Genomic DNA, 20,107 nt, shown 5'->3' on the forward strand with positions numbered 1-20,107 from the left:
ATTCCACTCTATTCCATCCCACTTCATCTCACTCCATCCCACCCCACTCCATCCCATCCCACTCCACTCCGTCCCATTCCACCCCACTCTATCCCATCCCACCCCATTCCATGCCATCCCATCCCACCCCATTCCACTCTATTCCATCCTACTTCATCTCACCCCATCCCATCCCCCTCCATCCCATTCCATCTCATTCCACTCCATCCTACTCCATCCCATCCCTACTCCATCCCCTCACACCCCACTCCACTCCATCCCATCCCACTTCATCCCACCCCATCCCATCCTGTGCTATCCCATCTTGTCCCATTCCATCCATATGAGGCTCCAGAGAGACTCCTTCCCCAAATATAAATAGGTGTCTGTGAGTCCTATGAAAGGAAAGGTGGCTCCCGAAGAGACAATCCCATTCATGGTGACCCTGAAGGCCTCAGTGCATGCCAGCTTCTATAGCATGGACCTGGTATGCAAGGTAGGACCACTCTCAGAGAGAAGCTGGGATGGCACACAGCTCCCAATCTTGGGTAGGGGGGGTGGTGCAGTGGTCTCTGAGATCCCCAGATCCGCCCCAAGGCCTCTCTTCCAAGGGCCAACCTCTGGAAAAGTGGGGGGCCCACAGCACAGGCCCAGGCCAAGGCCCTCCAGACCTGGTCTTCTCTCTCCTTTTCCTGAGCCACAGGTGTACCAACAGGAACACCTGAGGCAGTACCGTAAGGAACTGCAGGAGTGGAAGGACGAGAAACTGCGGCAGGAAGTGGAGTTCACCATCACAGATAGGAAAGTGAAGGTGAGGAGGGTGAGGAGGGCAGAGTGGGCTCTGAAGACCACAGAGCCTTCTGGTTAGCCTTGCCAGAGGGGACAGAGGTGGTGATCGAAGGTGGTCCTAAAAGCTGACCAGCTTGACATAAAAGATTAGATTTCTTTTATTAGACGAAGCATAGCCCCTCCCAAGAAACTGTGGATACAGAAAGCTGGTTGACCATTCCCTGCTTCGTGTAGACTATTTAATGAGTGGCTACTGGGTGCTGGCCACTGGGGATCCAGGGGGAAACAGGCAGAGCTTGCCTTCTGGTGGAAGGGAAGGTGGCATAGTGTTTTCAGGTGGAGGCTCTGGAAACAAGTGTCTGGCTTAATTTTCCAGCTTTGATGGATCTTAGCCAAGTTATTTAACCTCTTTAGTTCTCTCAACTATATAATGGGAGTCATATGACATCTGAGATTGGCTTCAAGATAGTCTAGATGAGAAGACTGCCATGAACTGCTAATTGTTGAAGCTGGGTTGGCGGTAATGGAGAACTCTTTGTAGCATTCTCAGCACTTCTGTATACTTTTTAATAATATGTATTTTTATTTATTTATTGGGCTGCACCTGGTCTTAGTTCTGGCACACGAGATCTTTGATCTCCCTTGTGGCACGTGGGATATTTACTTGTGGCATTTGGGGTCTAGTTCCCAGACCAGGTATTGAACCCGGGCCCTCTACATTGAGAGCATGAAGTCTTAGTCACTGGACCACCAGGAAAGTCCATTTGTGTGTACCTTTGAAATTTTCCATGTTAAGAAGGTTTAAAAAAGGAATTCCCTGGTGGACACGTGGTTAGGATTCTAGGCTTTCGCTGCCATGGGCCAGGTTCAGTCCCTGGTTGGGGAAGTGAGATCCCCCAACCAGTGAGATCCTTTGTGCAGGGTGGCCAAAAACAAACAAACAGAAAAGGTTAAAAAGAAAAGTTTTAAAACTTTTAAAACACAAAAATAATCCACTTTGTGGCATTGTTGGGAGGATTAAATGAGTCGATGCTTGTAGATTACCTACAACAGTGCCTGGTACCCAGAAAGGCTTCACTCAATATGGCCTAATATTAGTATTTATGCAGGGGGACTGGGAATAAATGAGTCAACATGTCCACCTTGCTTCCTCCTCCCCATGGTGGCACTCTTGCACCTTGATCGCCCCTGTGTCTTCCACACTGAACCCTCAGGGAGGCACTGCTCCCCTCTGAGGCTCTGGCCCAGCTCTGAAGGCAAATCATGTTTTGAGGGCTATGGGAGAAGGGATTTCTGAATTAAGGCTTAATATGGGAGGCTGTTTCCTCATCCCACTAAACCAGAGCGTTCCTGGGCACCAGGGACAAGTGATGTTGGAGCAGCCTGCACTGTTTGGTGGCATCTCCTTTCCCTCCCTTTAGCGAGGTAGCCAGATTTTCATTGTCTGTAGGCCGCACTTCCCTGGGGAATGTTCTGGAAGAGGGTGTGGCTGGGAGTCGTGCAGGACCAAGAGGGCAGCAGGTGGTGGCGCTGACTTTAGGCCCTCTGTGGGTCGGCAGGAAGGGTAGGACTAGGGGAATCCCTCTAGGCCTCTTGCATCCTAAGCAAGGGTCTCTTTGCTTCCACAGAAAAGGGCATATTGTACAGCTTGTGAGCCTGCGAGAAAATACAAGGTGAGGACAAACCCAGGCCCATCTTCTTGGGATGTCTTGAAAGGATCCTTGCTTGCTCCCCAGAGATACCTCCAATCCCCAGTCCAGCCTCCTGGAAGGGAGGGATGAAAGTAGCGATGGGTGGGGATGAAATGCCAGAGGTGTCGCCAAAGGCCTGGTTGGGGGACTAAGCACCCATCAGTGATGGGAGTACAGTCCCCAGCTCCTATTATCCGTGCCTCCTCTTTCCCAAAGACGCTGCCCCCCATCAAGAACCAGCAGGATCTCAACCGGCCGACCAGCTGGAACCTCAAGATGGTGAAGGAGGAGACATGCTGGCCATGCCCCCAGCCGCCTTCACCAGGCATGCTCTGCCTAGGCCTCACTGCCCATGCCCATGCCACCGATGACTTCCTGGCCAGCTACTTCTCCGACTTCCCCCGCCACTTCTTGCACTGGTGAACTCTCAGGGAGGAAGGGAGGGGTCTCCCTTCTCTACTCTCTGCATCGCCCCTCCCCCACACACACCAGAACAGGGGCTACCCAGATCTAACCCTTGCTGAGGGCTTGGAGCACATGCAGCCATCAGCAGGACTACTGGTGCCCTGCTGGGCCCAAGATGCCCCCATTACTGTCAGGCCCTTACAAGGAGGGGCAGAGAGCCAGAGCCCCCAGGGGAACACACCTAGGCCTCCCTGCCTCCCCTCCTCCCTTCCCTTTCCACCTTGGAGCGTCTCCAAGTCCTGTGCTGACTCTGAGAGTTGAACTTAATTCCCAAAACGCAGCAGCACTATCTTTGGGTTAAGACTAGAGGCTGCTGCAAGCTCACATATGTCCTCATGACCGGGTAGCCACCATCACTGCTCATGCCCCTGACCCCAGCATGGTGGCTTGCCCAGGCCACTCAGAATGCTATGGCCTGCCCCCCAGGGAGCTGCCAAAGAGGATGTGCCCCAAGGTGGCATCGGAGGTTGGTGAGGAAGAATCCCCTGACAACTGGGCCTCTGTCTCCAAGCAGGAGAAGCAGCTTCTGATTGACTGCCTCTGCGCCATCATCAGGTGAGCACCCTCCCCCAAACCCTCACCCCTCTGTCTCCCTTGTGAGTTCAGCCAACTCTGGGTCCACCCAAAGCCCCACATGTCCCAGCCCTTCCTTTCCTAAAAGATAGAACTTCACAAGATCCTTCCACGGGGTGCTCCAGGCTCTCCTGGAGGGTGACCTGGCTGGAGGGATCCTCAGGGCTGGGTCCCAAGGTACTCAGGGTTGCAGCTGGTAGATGGGGTCTGGAGCTAGGTCACTGTTTTCCAAGGCTCCTACCCTCATCTGGGTACCTCTGACCTCCTGGCTCTTCCACTATCATATAATGATTGCCTTTAAGAATCCGAGGGGGAGGGGGGACCAGAGATGTCCTTTTCTAAAGAAGGAACGGCGGGAAGAGCAACTGATCAGCCCCTCACCAGCACCTGTTTGTGGCCACAGTAGTCAAGAACCACCCCTCGGGGAACCCTGAAACCAGAATCCCCCACAGAGGGCTGCAAGGCCTCTCAGTGAGGACCTTCTCCTCCTCTGCCCACCCAGGGGCTTGCTGGAAGACAAGCTCTTCCATGAGGCTGTGGGCCAAAACCTGGTGGAACAAATGCCTTACTTCTGCCAGTTCTGGAATGAGCAGTCGGCCAGGTTCATGGCCCACAACAGCAGCCTGCATGTGGTACCAGCCTTGTCTCAGTCCTCCAAGAGCTCGGAGTTCAGCAAAGACGAAGAGGAGGAGGAGGAGGACAAACGGAGGCTGGGGAGTAAGGAGGGGGAAGAAGAGGAGGAGAAGGAGGAAGAAGAAGAGGAGGAGCTGGAGGAGGAGGAAGAGGAGGAGGAGGAGGAGACGGAAGAGGAGGAGGAGATGGGCGAGGAGGAGCTACGGGAGCAGGAGGGGGAAGACAAGGGGGAGAAGCTGCCCTGGACAGAGATGAAGCCCTTGCTGCAGCCCACATCCCAGGAGTCCCTGAAATGGCAGTGGCAGCAGCAGATGAAGGCCTTACTGAAGGAGAGGCAAGAGCAGGATGGGAAGGAGGCCATCAGCCGGTGAGCAGCCAGGCCCAGGAGAGGGTTTGGAGGGAGGGCTGAGTGCAGAAGGGTCCTAGGAGGCAGTGGTGTGCTGGGTCTCTAACTGTGTCAGCTTCTCTTTCCAACTCCGCGTTCATTGACAGCGCTGCTGGAAGCTTAAGGCCTCAGGGGCGCTATGTACAGAATGGCGATCTGAGCTTTAATTTTTCTTCTCCGAGAGCAGACTATTAACATCTACCATCACACCACTTGCAGCAGGGTGATTATAGTCTTCAAAGTCACTTAAGTGACTTTCTAGAGCCAGGAGCAAAGTACCACGTCGTCTTGCACTGCCGTTTCCTGGGGCTGCTCTGTGGCTTTCTGTCCACGGTGTGATTCCCTAGGAGCTCCTTCTGTGCGGTCTCATGGCTCAGAACCTTTCCCCAGCCCTGGTCCTGGGATGGGAACCCGGATTGTCTGAGTTGGAATCCCTCTCCGGTACCAACAGCATGACATTTAGCACCTTGGTCTCTTTGAGTCATGGTTTGAACGTCTGTAAAACTGGGACAAGAATGTTTCATAGTGTTGGGAGGGCGGGGAGTTAAGTGAGAATCCACCTAAAGCTCGGGGCAAACGGTACGGCACAGAGGAGGCCAGCGGAGAAGCCCAACCCAAGTCGGTGGCGGCCCTGACCCCGGCGCACCCGCCTCCCTCCGCGCAGGCTCCCGGCTTTCGCTATCCTGCAGGAGGCGCTGCTGGAGAACATGATCCAGAACATCCTGGTGGAGGCAAGCCGCGGGGAGGTGGTGCTCACCTCGCGACCACGCATCATCGCCCTGCCGCCGCTCAGCGTTCCCAGGTGGGGGCGCCGGGGCCAGCGGCCGCTGGAGGGCGCGAGGGGCGGCAGGGGAGGACGAGGGCGCCAGGAAGCTTCTCCTCCACTCCCCCTACCTGGGGCTTTCTGTCTTCCAGGATTCTGAGTCCCGAGTCGCTGCCGGCAGCGGCCCCGGGGCCGCAGCAAGCGGAGATGCCCGGCTCGTTTGAACCGCCCCCCACCGACTGTTTGCAGACGCAAGCGCCCACCCCCTCCGACTTGCATCTGTAGATTCCTCCCGGCCTTTTCTCCATCACCCCTCAGTAAAGCAGCTAGCTCCCCGCCCCCGCCCCCCCCACACACATCTGCCTTCACTTTATTTCCTCGTGAGCGACAAGAACTCGCGCGCAGTCTGAGAGGCACAGACGGTGGAAGCGGCCAAGGTGGACCGCACTGACTCGGAGCTGGGAGGTTGAGTCTCTCCTTTCCACTCGGCAGCTGGGCGAGACTTCTGCGGTCTGGCCAGTGGAGGGCGCTCCGGGTGGTTTCTGGCCGGCTTTTACCCCAGCAGAGCCGGGTGGCCTGGTCTGCACAGCAGGTGGCCGCGGAGCAAAAGGGGCCATCCCTTCCCTTTCCCTGCCGCACCTACTCCGAGGTTCGGCCCTTCCACTGCTAGCTTTTACTCAGCATCTGCCGGACTCCCGGGACTCTGCGGAGGCTGACAGGAAGGGAAATCGAGGCACGTCGAGGAAGGTCAAGAATTTGACGCTGGGACGGGGACGGAGCGCATCGCTAGGCCGCGGGCCACAGACCCTATTAAATGTGAATCCGAATCCCCCAGGCCAGGGGATGCCCCAGTTTCCCTAGGACACCCAACCTCCCGCTCCCCCTAACCTCCGCCTGGTAGCCTCTGTCCTCGGCTCCTCCCCACACCCTCCCCGAGGCAGGTGGGTGGAAAAGTGACATCTGGTGTTGTTCCAGAGGCGCCCAGGTCCCCGACACCCCCCTCCACCCCCACCGCCAAGGCCTCGGAGGAGCTCCAGCCCCGAAGCCTAGGCGGGGGCGGGGAGAGGGGTGAGGGGGCGCTCCGCCTCCTCTGAGTCAATATTTGCCCCGAGCAAACGGGCGCCCGGACAGGTGTGAGTGTGTGTGTGTGTGTGTGTGTGTGCGCGCGCGTGTGTGTCTCTAGGGGCGGGGACTGGGTAGGCCGTATAAAGCGCGCTGAGCCGGGGCTCCCGCACAAGCTCCGCGGCGTGCGCTGGGGACCAAGCCAAGCTGGGCCGGGCCGGGTGGAGGGTGGCCAGGAAGGGAGGGGCGGGCCAGGTGCGCACCTGCAGTGGCCGCCGCGGCCGCCGACGTGTCAGCCGCAGATGCGCGCAGGTGAGGGCGGCGGCCATCGAGCGCGGGACAGCCCGGCGCTAGCCGAAGACCAGGACCAGGAGACCGCCGAGGGCCACAGCCAGGCCCCGGACGCCCCGCTCCCGCCCCGCGACGAGCCCCTCGCACAAACCGGACCTGAGCGTTTTGTTCGTTCGGCTCGCGTGAGGCAGGGGCGGCCTCTCAGCATCCGCCCGGGGACCCGGGCCGATCGCCACGCAGGCACCTGTCGCCGCCGCCGCCGTACGGGTCGGAGAGGCTGTGCGCCGCTCCCCGGGGACATCCGGCTCCCATCCGGCCCCGCCCGCCCTGCCCTGTCCTGCCCGCGGCTCAAGGGCTGCCCGCTTCGATTCCGGATAACGCGGGCGGGCCGAGCCAGATCCGCCGGGTGGCGTAGGGGGTCCGGGGGCCAGGTTAGGCGTTCTTCGGAGGTGGAAACCCGGGTTTCTAGTCTGGCTCTGTCCCAGCGACTTCTGTAGTCTTGGGCAAGTCATTTCCGGCTTCTCCTCGGATTTTCCCACTTGCACAAGGAGAGGGAGGTTAGTCTGGCCTCTCGTGTGGGGCCCACCAGTCCCCATTTTCTGGTTTCTGGGCTTTTAGCAATGATTTTGAGCCCCTTGGCCTGCGAAGTTGGAGGCTCGCAGGGGTTGGAGCAACAGCTATGAGGTGTGGAAAATCTGGGTCTGGGGAGCTAGAGTCACATTGGATCAAGTTCAGTTCCTCCTCATCTCTTTGGTGCTGACATCCTGAGGGTTCACTCCCTGCCATCTCCTTGGCCCATCTTGCAGTCTCCCCATCTCTCAACAGATTGCCTGAGAAGGACAAACACAGGGTCTGGTAGCCCTTGCCTGCTGCGGGTGCCAGGCCCTGCAGTTGACCGCCTCTCCCAGACTTCATAATCCCAAGGTCTCTTGTTTCAGTCAGCTGAGGGTGGGGTGGGTCTAAGTGGCCCTCAGATTAGGTGGGAGTTCATGGGTCATTAGCTACAACCCAAACCTAGGACAGGCCGCCCCCTTTTCAGTGACTAAGAGTGTTAAGATCTGACTGGAGAGAGAAAGATTGCGCTAAACCCCCCACCCCCTGCTTGGAGAACCTAGAACTCAGGCCTGGGGTCAGTTGAGTCCCTGTCCTTGTTTCCCAGTGTCTTCCGTTCCATTCCCCCAGAACTGATGTCGATGCCAAGTCAGCCCCAGAGAGAGGGGCTAGTTGTAGGTCAGGGGTGGAAGGAAGGTTCCTTGGACAACAGTAAGGAGCTCCCCAGTTTCTCCTAAGGGTGAGGAGACATCATGAGGAGGGACTGTACCCCCACACATCTAGGCCCAGGAAGCCCCCAGGGGGATGGGAATGAGGGTCAGGAGTCGCTGGTCCCTTCCCACTCCAATTTGGTGGTTCCTGGGGGTGCTGGCTTTCCCCTTCTACCTTCCCTCCACTTCACTGCCACCCCTCACCCAGCTACCCGCAGGTTCCACAGGATCTGCTGAGTCTTGGCACAGAGAAAGGGAGGGGGAGGGGGAAGGGGATGAGATGGCTCTGACAGATCCCAGGCAGGGCTGGGGAGAGGGCGGACTGCAGGCTGGATCTACGTGCAGCAACCCTTGGGCAAGAGGGTGGGGGGAGGCCCATGCATGGGTCCTGGGCTGGGTGTGTGCAGCTCCCATCCTGGCCTCCCTGACCAGGCTTCTGTCCTGGGCCCAGCCCTCTGCTCCTTGCCTGGCATTGATTGATCTGCCTGTCAGGGGCCTGGTCTGGCCCTGGCACATCTTTCCTGTCTTTGTGGGCATCCTCTCCCCTCCCCCAATCATGGAAGTGGCTCAGAGCACTGCCCCCCTCCCTGGGATTCCAGACCCTAGGGCTGCAAGACAGAAAGGTCTCCCCTTGGAATGAACCCCGCCCCCCCCCAACTTACAGTGTTTCACCAGTGGACTGGGGTCTGCCCCTGTGACAGAGAGCCACTGTCTCTTCCCCTGCTTCCAGGGAGGGGGGACGGTGTCCGCAGACTTCCACCTCCCTATCCCTCCAAGACCCGCATTTCCTGGATGTGGCTGGGATCTGGCCTCTCCTCCCGGTCCCTCCTCCCCTGCCGACCCAGGGGTGGAGTCTCCAGGCGCCAGGCAGGCCTGCAGGTGCTGGGCTTGGGGAGGGGGGTGCTTAGCAGCTGGTGTTCGAAGCGGGGGGGGGGGGCACCCCCTCCCCCTTCCTGCGCAAAGCCGGAGCCTGCTTCCTGTCATCCCTGTCAGCACCCTGGGCGGGGGAAGGGACAGGTAATGGAGGAAGTGGAAAAAAGGAAAGAGCACTTGGAGTGCGGCTGTAGGGGGAACAGGGAAATCACTGATTAGAAAGGGAGAGGAGAGAAGGATGTGCAAGAAGAGATGGGGGAATCCAAGCAGGAGCACCGAGGGACAGACCGTGGGTGCAGCCCAGCGGGCATGGAAGATTTCAGAGTCCAGAGAGGCTGTATCCACCACCACCCCCAACCCCAGACTTGTGAAAGTGAGAGCTGGAGAGAGGCCAGAGACACAAAGAGGCAATGTGAGATAACAAGGGATGTACACTCCAGAGAGATGGAGGTATTTGAAGATGTTGGGTCAGAGGTCGGGGTAACCAGGGATGGAAGCTACTGTGTGTGTGTGTGTGTGTGTGTGTGTGTGTGTGTGTGTGTGTAGGAAGGGGAGCTGTATGAAAACAGCCTCCATCCCAAGCCACATCATCGGGATGGGGAAATGCTACCCACAGCAAAGGAGAAAGAGGTGGCTTCTACCTGAGCTGCAACTGTGATCCAGGATTGGAAGGGGAGGTGACACTCCTATCTCCTGGACACCCGTAATGCCCCAGTAAAGGGCAGAAGGTGAAGAAGGGCAAAGCTCAGGCCACAGTGAGGAGTGAGGGGTGTGGATCTGACTTCATCTCTTCCCCTTTCTCTCTCAGCCACTGCTGGATAGACAGCTGCAGCAGCTGCCCCTGGCCCCACTGCCCACGTGTGGATTCTACCCAGCCTTGGAACTTCTGGCTGTGGAGGCCACCCAGGGTCTGTGTGAAGTGTGGGGACCAGGGAGTGGAGGCACTGGGTTGGGGAGGGTGGTGTTGTACACAAGCGCTAATCCCCAATCGGGCCAAGGCAGAACCAGAGCCTCACTGACCTTCTCGGAGATTAGTCCCCATGACAACAGTGGCAACTCGCCCCCTCATTCTGGCTAGGCCAGGTGTGTGTGTAAAGGGTGGGGGATGGGGGGGGCAGGCAGAGGCTAGGGGAGGAGGGAAGGGAGTCTTCCTGAGGCATCACAGGATCACAGGAGTAAGGGTTGGGTGGCCCCTCCAGGGTCAGCATTTAGCTTAGTTTTCAGGTACAAACCTGTGGCCCCCAAAAGGGGAATGACCTGCCCAAGACCACATACGGAGCCAGGAAAAACACTGGGACCACAAGTCAGGTCTCTGGTTCCATCTGGAGAGCAGAGGACTGAGCAAAACAAAAGAAATAGGGATACCCTCCCCCCCCCCACTGAGCTCATCATTAGAGTGGTTCTAATGGGGTGAAGCAGGAAGGCTCCCCATTCTGAGAGCCAGGCTGCTTTCCACAGGGCATGTATTGGATGGGGGGGGGCCTATATGGGATGGGGAGGGGGGATGCAGCTAGACTCGATGCCCTGACTCCTCCCCACAACCCAGCCCAGCCCCAGGAGCAGGGGGCACGGATGGGGAGCCAGAGGAGGACAGCAAAGCCAGTGGTAACCACAGCCACCACAACAGTAACAGTGAACATTTATTTGATACAGGTCAGTGCTGGGTTTTACATGCATTTAAATCTTCACAACAATTTTAAAGGGAAAATTTGAGAAGTACAAGTTCATCCAGCCTATTAGCAGGGGAGCTTGGATTTGAACCCAAGACGCAGCCCACACACTTAACCCTTCAGTGTCTGTATGATCGTGACTGGGTGACTCTGATGACCGTGGAGTGGGTGGTGTGCACAATGAAGGTCCACGAGGCACCCAGCACAGCGGCTGAAACACGGTACATTTGACTAAATAGTTAAGGAATAAAGGAGCGAACAAACATCTGCCCGTAAATGAACATGACTGTTGAGGTGTTTGTTGAGCCTAGGAGAGACTGTTCACATGGGACGCATGTGGGATCCGTCTGTGTGAATGTGAGCACGTGTGTGCCCTCTCCCTTCAAGTCCCTCAGTCCTGCTTCTGGGTGAGTGGGTGGCGGTGAAAGCTGCTTCCCACCTCCCTGGATGGGGCCAGTTCTCCCATCCCTCCGAGGGGCAGAGAAGAGGCACTCTGCTGATAAAGGGACCGGACGAGGAGTCTGTGAGGGCGGGGCTCTCACCCCTTCCAGACCCACCTCTTTCAGGCCCAGCTGTCAGACCCAGCCTGAGCTGCGCTAGTCTCTCACCCTTGTTATCTCTGTCTCCCAGGAGACTAGCCCTCACAGCCCCGGGGAAGGTGCTCACTGCCTGTTCCCCGCTCCCTCCCGATCTTGGGTAGGGGTGGGGAGTGGAAGAGCAGGGCTGCAAAGGAGGGGCTGGCGACAGGACAGGGTGGGGGAAGGCACCCTTCACAGAATTTGCATCTGCAGTCACCAAAGCCCTGGCTGATTTGCCAGTGAAATGAAGGAAAGGGGTAGGAGCCGGCAGATGCGAGGACATTGGCCATCGGGCAGGGGCCCTCTAAGCCACCCAGAGTACTGTGAAGTTGGGCTGTTCCAGGGATGGGGCCCTACGTGAGGAGGGCGTCACTTCTGGGAAGGAGACCTTCGTGAGAGTCCAGGGGTGCATTTGAGGGTTTCTTCATCAGATCGAGATTTCCCCGTATGGGATGGGCATCTGAGTGGGATCCAGGGCCTCACTGAGGATACAGGACTGAGTCTTAGGGCTTCTCTGTGGGATCAGGGTGCTTCTGAGATGAGTGCTTTAGTAGAATCATGGGGAGGAGGAATCCTGAGGATTTCTCTGTGGGACCAAAGGTCCCTATATGAGATGAAGCACTGGATAGGGTGGCAAGTTCTCTTTGGGTAATGAGATCCCAATGAGATCTTGAGGTCTCCTGGATGTGTAGCCCTGAGGACACTTTTTTTTTTTGTCCGCCTAACTCCCTCCCCCACCCCTTCCCGTGAGAGGCTGTGGATGTGGAGGAGGTAGGGGTGATGGTGCTGATCTGGCAAACAAAGCCACCTGTGCATCCATCCTTCAGGAAGCCCTGAGCATAACTGATCTGGGAAAACAAACAGGACCAGCTGCTGGGGGGGGGGGGGGGGCGGTAGGGGGCTAGTAGGGGAGTGGGTGGAGGAGGCTCGGGAGGCTGGAGGTGGATCATCTGGTGGAGAAAGGAAGCAGGAAGGGGGTCCCCAGTACCAGAAAGGGACAGGGATCCCAGAGCCCCATTCTAGCACACTGGGCAGGGCTGCCTGACAACCCCTTTTCCTCAGGGGCTCATTCTTCTCTTTCTTGATGATTATGAGGACCACCAGAACCAGAGAGGGGTCTGGAGGGACGTGAGGAGCCTGAGAGAGGTCTAGAGATCCTGGCAAATGGCTATGGGTGGTGTTGGTAGCTGTGCCCGTTTCTGAGAAAGCCAGTGAGGACAGGTAGAACTAAAAGCCACTGACTATAGTATATGGGTGGTGGGACCCACTGAGGCAGAGGAAGGAAGAGGCCAGCTAGTGCCTCAGCCTCACAGCCGCTTTAGTGCAGAGCCAAGATCAGATTTTAGGACTCGGAGAGAAGCCATGACGATTCTCACACACAGGTCTCCATCTCAAATTCCAGCTGGAATTCTAACTTGGATCTCAACTGTGTTATCTCCCCCCAAGCCTTTGAAAACACACACACACACACATTTGAATACACACACACACCCATCTCCTGTGGAATATGGTGATCCCAACTTGGGTCTCAACTGTGTTCTCTCCCCCCAAGTCTTTGAAAACACACACACACACACACACCACCCATCTCCTGTGGAATATGGTGATCCCACCGACACCTGGACTGGAAATTGCCCTCCCAGCCCCAGCTTCCGAAAACACAATGACTGGCCTCGGACAAACACCCCCGCAGCCTCGGGACTAGCACTCACCAGCCGCGTCACTGACCAGCGCAGACGCACAGCCTGACGCACTCGTCTCCGGCGCCTGCAGCGCCTCCAGGCCTCAGCCTCCCATCAACTCCCACTTCCATTGCCCGCGCTGCTCCCGCCTTTGCGCTGGCGTTCCACCCGGCACGGCCCGCGCGCCCCCCCTGGTGGCCGAGTCCAGAGTTGCTGGATAGAGACCGGGGAGGAACAGAGAATGTAGAAGAGAGATTCTTTCAATCCCTCACGTGTCACCGCTGCCACAGCCCCACTTGTGAAACCGAGACCAAGTGCTTGGACACGAAGAGTCTAGGACTGTTTCTTGCCTCCTTCGATACTTTGCGTTTCCCCTTTTCTTGGCTTCGAAAAAGTATACCCTATTTGACCACATCCCCTCTAGCACAGGGAGTCAGGGCACTGGTCATGCTTCTGACCCCACCTGCAATCAAATTGGGGTTGTCCTGCTCTGATTCCAAAATTTCCAAGCTGGACTTTACTCCCTGTGTTTTAGGGCCTCGTACTTTTGGCCTTCACCTTCACACACATCAGGATCCTGGACAGCAGTTTCTCAACAGTGAAGAGAGAGACTCAAGGGAGACCCCAATATCCCCGTGCTGGCTCTCAGCATGCCAGAATTTCAAGGCTGGGGAGGTTGGCAGGATGGGCAAACCATCACCCCCTATTCACGGCAGCATTTCCTCTACACAACTTTCCCTAGGGACCTTTGGCCCAACCTGACCACCCTGTCCACTCATTTGAGACATTTTATTGAGCAACTTCTATGTGTCTTGCACTGTGCTAGGATGGAGAAAAACAACTGAAAGCAAGAGTGACACAGCCCCTGCCCCTTTAAAAGGAGTTTACACTCTAGTACAAACGGAAACACTCCGTACAGCCATACACAAAAGATAAAAAAGACAACTTTACAGAATAGTAAATGCTATAAAGAAAATAGGGTGATGTGAAGGACAGTGAATGTCAGGAACAGCATCACCCAGGTGATGAAAAAGGCCAGCACACCAAGACCTTGGTCAGCACGCCAAGACCTTGTGACTAAGACACTCCAGGTAACAGGAACCACCAGTGCAGAGGCTCTGAGGCTGGAGTGAGGTTGGCAGTTTTGAGAAAGCGTGGAAGACAGCGTGGTTAGGCGTCTGGATCTGTAGCATCGGAATCTGGCCTGTGAGCCCCTTTAGTCACCAGAAGTTGTGTGGCAAAGCACTCCAGTCTAATCATGCTCTGACACTGGCTAGCTGTGTGGATTTGGAAAAGGCTCTGTACCTCTGGCAGCCTCTTCCACACTTCCACATGGTAAGTTCATCCAACCTTACCATGTTGGACTGTTGAGCCTATAAGGGAAGCACTTGGTTCATGAGGAAAACGAAGTATTAGTTCCCTTCTTTCTCACCCCTGCACTTCTTTCTGGCATACCCCCTTCATTAAGGAAAACACAATTTTGCCAGAAACTTCTGCGGCTCATTGACAGCCATGATGGCTAGGAAATTCTGCTGCAAGTTGTAAGGAAATTTCTTTCCTGGAACTTGCCTTGGGGCTCCAAGCCTTTCCCCTTAAATTTCTCCCTCCCCAGACCCTACCTTTCCCCCCCCCCACACACAAGGCAGTGAGTTTGGGGTTAAGAGCCTAGGAGGCCCAGTCGTGCCTACTCCCTGGAGTTGGACTCTTTGTGACCCCTCAGACTGTAGCCCACCAGGTTCCTCTGTCCATGGGATTCTCCAGGCAAGAATACTGGAGTGAGTTGCTATTTCCTACTCCAGGCGATCCTCCCTTCTTAGGGATCCTACCCCCCTCTCCAGTGTCTCCTGCATTGGCCGGTGGATTCTTTAACACTGCGCCACGTGGGAAACCAAGAGCCTTGGACCTATAGTCAAAACGGAAACCCCAGGATCACACCTCAGCTGGGCCACTTCTCAGTTGTGACACCTCCTGGACTGCATCCCGGTGTTACCCTCTGGGCCGCAGGATCTTCTGTGAAACGCCAGGCAACAGCAGCGTCTGCCTCAACATATCGATGCAAGAATTACTTGAGATCTGAGCTGAGCGGAGGGTGTGATCCGACCTAGGCGCTCAATAATCAGCTGCTAGCTCTCAGGCTGAAGTTGGGACCGGGGGTCCCAGACCCAGGAGCTCTGTCTGGTGGCCAGCCGCGTCGCAGTTCCAGCCGCACATCAGTCGAAAGCGCTTTTACCTACCTACTGCCGCGCATCACTAAGCAGGAAGCATCACTAGGAACAAAACTAGTGGAGGTGATGGAATTCCAGCTGAGCTATTTCAAATCTTTACTAAAAGATGATGCTGTTAAAGTGCTGCACTCAATATGCCAGCAAATTTGGAAAACTCAACAGTGGCCACAGAACTGCAAAAGGTCAGTTTGCATTCCAATCTCAAAGAAAGGTAATGCCAAAGAATGTTTAGTCGACCATCACTCCCTAAACGCTTTGTAAATCCGTGCCTTCCCTCGGGCGCTTCATTCTCTGCGCTCAGCGCCGTCTTGCGGCGAGTCTTGGTCATCGCCTCGTCTCAGCACCTTCCCGAAAGAAAACTCTGGGAGCTCTGGCTCGGAGTCTGGGAACTCGAGCTTGGGAGGAGCCGGGCCGCGGTGGCCCACCTTCCAGGGAAAAGAGGGCTGAGCTCGTAGGAAGGTCGCTTGTGAGGAGCCTTGTCTACTTCCTCCTTAGCGTCGCCCAAAAGAGAAGCCTCGACCTAGTGCTGAAGAAAAGGTGTTTAGACGCTGGGAAGAGCTTCAGCATCTCGAGTCGGGGTAGCGCGGTTTTAGCGGGATGGCCACAGGGTGGCCTGGCACCTCTATCCCTGAGGGTCTGGGCCAGTGAGGGTGCGCCTTGCTTGGCTCAGGCCCCCCAAAAAGAAAAAGCGGAGTCAGCCTCGGCTGTGGCGGGCGCCGGACGTGTGTCTCAGCACTTTCTATTGTCATCCCCGAGGGCTGGGGCCAGGTCAGCGGCTGCGGGAAAGGCCTCGGCCCCACCCCCACCCCCGGGGACACCAGAGCTGACCGCAGCCTGCCCGCTGACTCAGCTCCCCCCACCCGGGCGGGAGAGGGTCCGGGGAGGGGGCGAGGCCTGGTATAAAGCCCCGCACGCCCAGCCCGCGCGCAGCCTCTCCATTTCCGTCGGTACCGCGCTCACCCACCCACCTGGTGAATATTCGGAGCTGGGGCGGGGTCTCTTAGGGCGGGGAGGGCGAGAAGGGAAAGAGCTGCTAGCAGCTCGGGTCCAACCCTCGGGTCCTTCACCTCCCACCGGGATCGGGCGGGCCTGGGCCGAGACGGGGCTCTGGGGACGCTGAGCACCTGGTCCTGTCCTTGTCCACAGCGCCATGAGCAGCGCCCCCGCGCAGGGCCCCGCGCCCGCCAGCCTCACGCTCTGGGATGAGGAGGACTTCCAGGGCCGCCGCTGCCGGCTGCTGAGTGACTGCGCCAACATCGGCGAGCGCGGAGGCCTGCGCCGGGTGCGCTCGGTCAAGGTGGAAAATGGCGCGTGAGTGATGCACCCGGCGTGGCTGGGCTGGGTGGAGAGGCGCCAGGCTCCCCTGGCCCAAGCTCCGAAACTGGGACCTTGGCTCCCAGTCCTCCATTCCCCAGACTGTAGAGAAACCCTGCCTGAGAGAGACCCACCAAGATGGAAAAACCCTAGGCGTCCTCAAAACTCCCCACCAGCCCCAAGACAAATCATGAGAGAGATTGTATCCTCCTGCGAGCCAAAGGGATAAAGGCAAGAAGCGACCCTTGGCAGGATTCCGTGAGGCCAGCTTGAGTCCTAAAGGGGTTAGTTCACAGCATAGTTTTGTCCTCTCCAAAGTTGGATGACTCTAAGCTTTTTTCAACAACAAAAGCCAAGTCGCTTCCACTCCCCCCACCCTGGCTTCCTAGAGACTGGGGCCCTCGGGAAAGCCGGGGCCCCAAAGCTATTGCAGTTTATTGCTATCACAGGTTGCTACCACAGGTTAGGGGGCTTCCTACACCTACCTTTACAGGGACCTATCCTTGAGGTAGAAGTGCTTATTCGGGTGATTCTCATAGACTGGGAAATTCTTTCCAGCCTGGGAGCCCTGATCTGGAAGCCTGAACCCCTCCAACCCCAGATAGCAGTAGGCTTTGGGTTTCTAGCCTCTAGAGGGACAGGGTTGCCTTGGGATGAGAGTGTCAGGGGAAGGGCCTGGGGTGGAGGAAAAGATTGGTTTTCCTAGCAAGCAAGGGGATGTGAGGCTGGGGGTGTGGGGGGGAGAGGAATGAATGAGGCTAGGGCAGAGGCCTCCCAGGTTCCCTTATCTTCCCCCAGTTGGGTGGCCTTCGAGTACCCTGACTTCCAAGGACAGCAGTTCATTCTGGAGAAGGGTGACTACCCTCGGTGGAGTGCCTGGAGCGGCAGTGCCGGCCACCACAGCGACCAGCTGCTGTCCTTCCGGCCAGTGCTCTGCGCGGTAAGCACAGCCCTCCCCCTCCTCCGCTGCAGCCTAGCTCCTAGCTCCAGGTCCTGGCCCCATCACAGCACCTGGGAAAGACTGTCCACTCACTGTACAGGGGTGTGTAAACACAACTCCTAGACGGGTAGTAGTGGCATTACTTCTCAGAACCAGAGAGTTCTCCAAGAGTTTAGACCGTGGGCCTAAACCAGGCGTCAGAAATCAGCACCACGGACAGCACCGCAACCGTGCCAGTCTTGCGCTCCATTTCCCACTTTCAGTCGTCCGCACTGGTCAGCGAGCGCTTTTGTTTTCACGCAGCCCTGTGAGGCTGGGGTAACTGTTGTTAACCTTATACATAGGTGTGGAAATGCGGCTCGAAGGGAAAAGTGGTTTGCCTCTGCTCACAAAGCTTAACATGAAGATGAGACTAGAACTCAATCAGGGATCAAGGTTGAGAAAGGGATGGTCTGGGTGTGTATGTTTCAGGGAGCAGGGGAAAGGGTTGTTAATGAATCAAATACACTGGAGGGGAGGATCTGGGGCTGTGGGGTGGAGGGCAGAGAGCAGGTACTGCCTCAGGCCAGGTTCTCCATTCCAGGAGGCCAAGGAGTTCTGCAGGGAGAAGGTCCTGGGACAAGGGGAGCCCAGACTTAACAAACACTGATGATTCTGCCATCACCCTTCACTGGGTCCTACCCTATGAGTAGCCATGCCCAGAGTCCTGGGCAGGGGAGTGGATAGTCAATGAGACCTTGGGGAAACTGTCTTGCATAGTGGACCAGATTTCTCTTAGGACCTCTAATTTTCCTCCTGCAAAACAGGTCCATGTCACAAGATTCTTTATTTTTGACCTGGAAGAGTCTCTGGAAATCCCCCTTCTAGTCTCACCACCCCAATCCAAAGCCACAGAAAGGACCAGACTGGGGACCTCTGAGCACCCCAGCTTCCCAGACTGATATGGAGCTGATGGAGTGAACTCTGGGTGTGCTTATAAACCCTGTCTTCACTGCTTGTGTTGGGCAGGAGGATTGGGGGAGTGGGGCTGAGAATGTATCCATTAGCACCTCTTTGGAGGGTCTGACCTGTCCACTTCCCCTTCTCATTCCTCAGAACCACAGTGACAGTCGTGTGACACTGTTTGAGGGGGAAAACTTCCAGGGCTGCAAGTTTGAACTCAATGATGACTACCCATCCCTGCCTTCCATGGGCTGGGCCAGCAAGGATGTGGGTTCCCTCAAAGTCAGCTCTGGAGCGTGAGTCCTGGGACTGCAACAGGGGACTAGAGCAGGGAGGCAATGGGGCCCAGGGAGGAGGGTGAGGAAAGGCGACAGTGCTAAGAGACACAATGAACACACGCACTGGGGGGTGGGGGATTGGAGGAGTGAGGTCGTGGGAGACTTAGAGGCAAGGGGAAGTGAGATGGTGGAGAAGATGGGGAGGGAGGGGGGCAGGTAATAGGAGAATATGAGTCAGGGGAGCAATGTGGGGTAGAGGAAGGAGTTGAAAACCTGAGTGAGGAGGCAATGGAGGGTGGGAATAGGAGATGAGATGAGGAAGGTGTTAGGAAGACCCGGAGCAGTAGACAGGGCAGGGAGAGACCATGTAGGGAAAACTGAAGCCATTATTTTGGAGGTGGGAATTGGGAGCTGAGAAAGGAGGACCGGCAATCAGCAGACATCACTGGGGGTGGGGGCAGAGCCGACTTACCACCTCTGTGCCTTCACTCACCTAGGTGGGTGGCCTACCAGTATCCGGGCTACCGGGGCTACCAGTATGTGTTGGAGCGGGACCGCCACAGTGGGGAGTTCCGTAACTACAGTGAATTCGGCACACAGGCCCACACTGGGCAGCTGCAGTCCATCCGGAGAGTCCAGCACTAAGTCTCACAGCCCCAGTGCCTCCCCTGAGGACCCTCAATAAAGTCTCCTGAACCTGCCTGCCCCTCTTGCCTCCTTCTCAGTGTCTTCTTTTGTGACCTTCACCTTCATCTTTCTGAGAGTCCTTCTCTGCCAACCTGACCATTCCCCTGGGCCCCAGGATCCTTGACTATGGAGCATACACTGGCTTAGGATGTAAGTGGCTGAGATGGGGCTGAGATGAAACTGCTGCTAACCATCCTCAGGAACTTGTTAAATGCAGCCAGCCCCACACCTCTCCATGATAGAGACCTCTCAGCTTGGACCAGGGGGTCCTGCTAGCCCAGATAGAGCCTTTGCCATCCTCTGGTTTGAGTGCACACAATGCCATGGCAGGGCTCGTAGCTTAATTTCAACCTTCACACAGCCCCCCTGGGCCAGGCACCATCATACAGGGCAGGATGTCCTTAACTCTGTGCAGGAGCCCCTTTGGGCCCCTCTCTAACCCCTCACAGGCATTTCCAGCCTTTCTCTTCATCCTGGCTCCCTATACAGCCTAAGGGCAACTTGCACCCATTTCCCAGTTATGTGGAATCTCCGCCTGGCAGAGGAGCAAGGGTGTGAGAGGGGTAATTAGTGGGAGGTCCCACTGCTTTCTAGGGGAGACATCCTGTCTCTAAGCTGAGCCCCAAACCCTTTGAATAGCAATCCTTCATGTGGTAGTGAGCTCCAGAGTTTTACAAAACATCTTCATTCCTTGCCTCTCGGCTGTCTCAAACAACTCCCTCCTCATTCTTCCTACCAACTCTTCAGAAGACCAGTGAGCTGGAGAGACCACCCCCGAGTCACTGACCACAGCGGGCTTGTGTTCCGGGATAGGTGGTAGAAGCCCATAGCCATGTTTTTGGGGCTGAGTGTGGTAGCAGCCATTAGAGTCCATGGCACCAGTATAGCTTCTTCCTAGTTCCATCTTTGACCCAGTTTACTATCATCTCAGCCCCACATAGGCAGGACATTCAAGACCCTTGGGATGCCCTTCATCCTGTCCCTCAGGGATGCTTGAGTTTTCAAGCCACTGGTGGATCTAGCCA

The 20,107-nt window shown here is 56.7% G+C and overlaps 2 protein-coding genes across 2 annotated transcripts in view; both read left to right on the forward strand.

Annotated features, from left to right (window-relative positions):
- CFAP65 (cilia and flagella associated protein 65) overlaps positions 1 to 5,565 on the forward strand; it is a 36,367-nt gene extending 30,802 nt beyond the window's left edge. The window contains exons 25-32 of the mRNA XM_043445497.1: positions 362 to 475; positions 683 to 790; positions 2,397 to 2,441; positions 2,676 to 2,878; positions 3,351 to 3,479; positions 4,000 to 4,497; positions 5,180 to 5,317; positions 5,431 to 5,565. Of these exons, the coding sequence (XP_043301432.1) occupies positions 362 to 475; positions 683 to 790; positions 2,397 to 2,441; positions 2,676 to 2,878; positions 3,351 to 3,479; positions 4,000 to 4,497; positions 5,180 to 5,317; positions 5,431 to 5,563 (1,368 nt within the window). The 3' untranslated portion in view covers positions 5,564 to 5,565. The remainder of the gene's footprint in view (positions 1 to 361; positions 476 to 682; positions 791 to 2,396; positions 2,442 to 2,675; positions 2,879 to 3,350; positions 3,480 to 3,999; positions 4,498 to 5,179; positions 5,318 to 5,430) is intronic.
- Positions 5,566 to 15,857: 10,292 nt separating this feature from the next.
- Positions 15,858 to 19,097, forward strand: CRYBA2 (crystallin beta A2). Its single transcript, XM_043445149.1, has 5 exons — positions 15,858 to 15,892; positions 16,068 to 16,232; positions 17,034 to 17,175; positions 18,271 to 18,413; positions 18,893 to 19,097. Exons 2-5 carry the CDS (start codon positions 16,072 to 16,074, stop codon positions 19,038 to 19,040), a joined length of 594 nt encoding a protein of 197 aa, XP_043301084.1. The 5' UTR covers positions 15,858 to 15,892; positions 16,068 to 16,071; the 3' UTR covers positions 19,041 to 19,097.
- Positions 19,098 to 20,107: the final 1,010 nt, after the last annotated feature.

Source organism: Cervus canadensis, chromosome 24 (genome assembly GCF_019320065.1).
Source record: "Cervus canadensis isolate Bull #8, Minnesota chromosome 24, ASM1932006v1, whole genome shotgun sequence".
Lineage (NCBI taxonomy): Eukaryota > Metazoa > Chordata > Mammalia > Artiodactyla > Cervidae > Cervus > Cervus canadensis.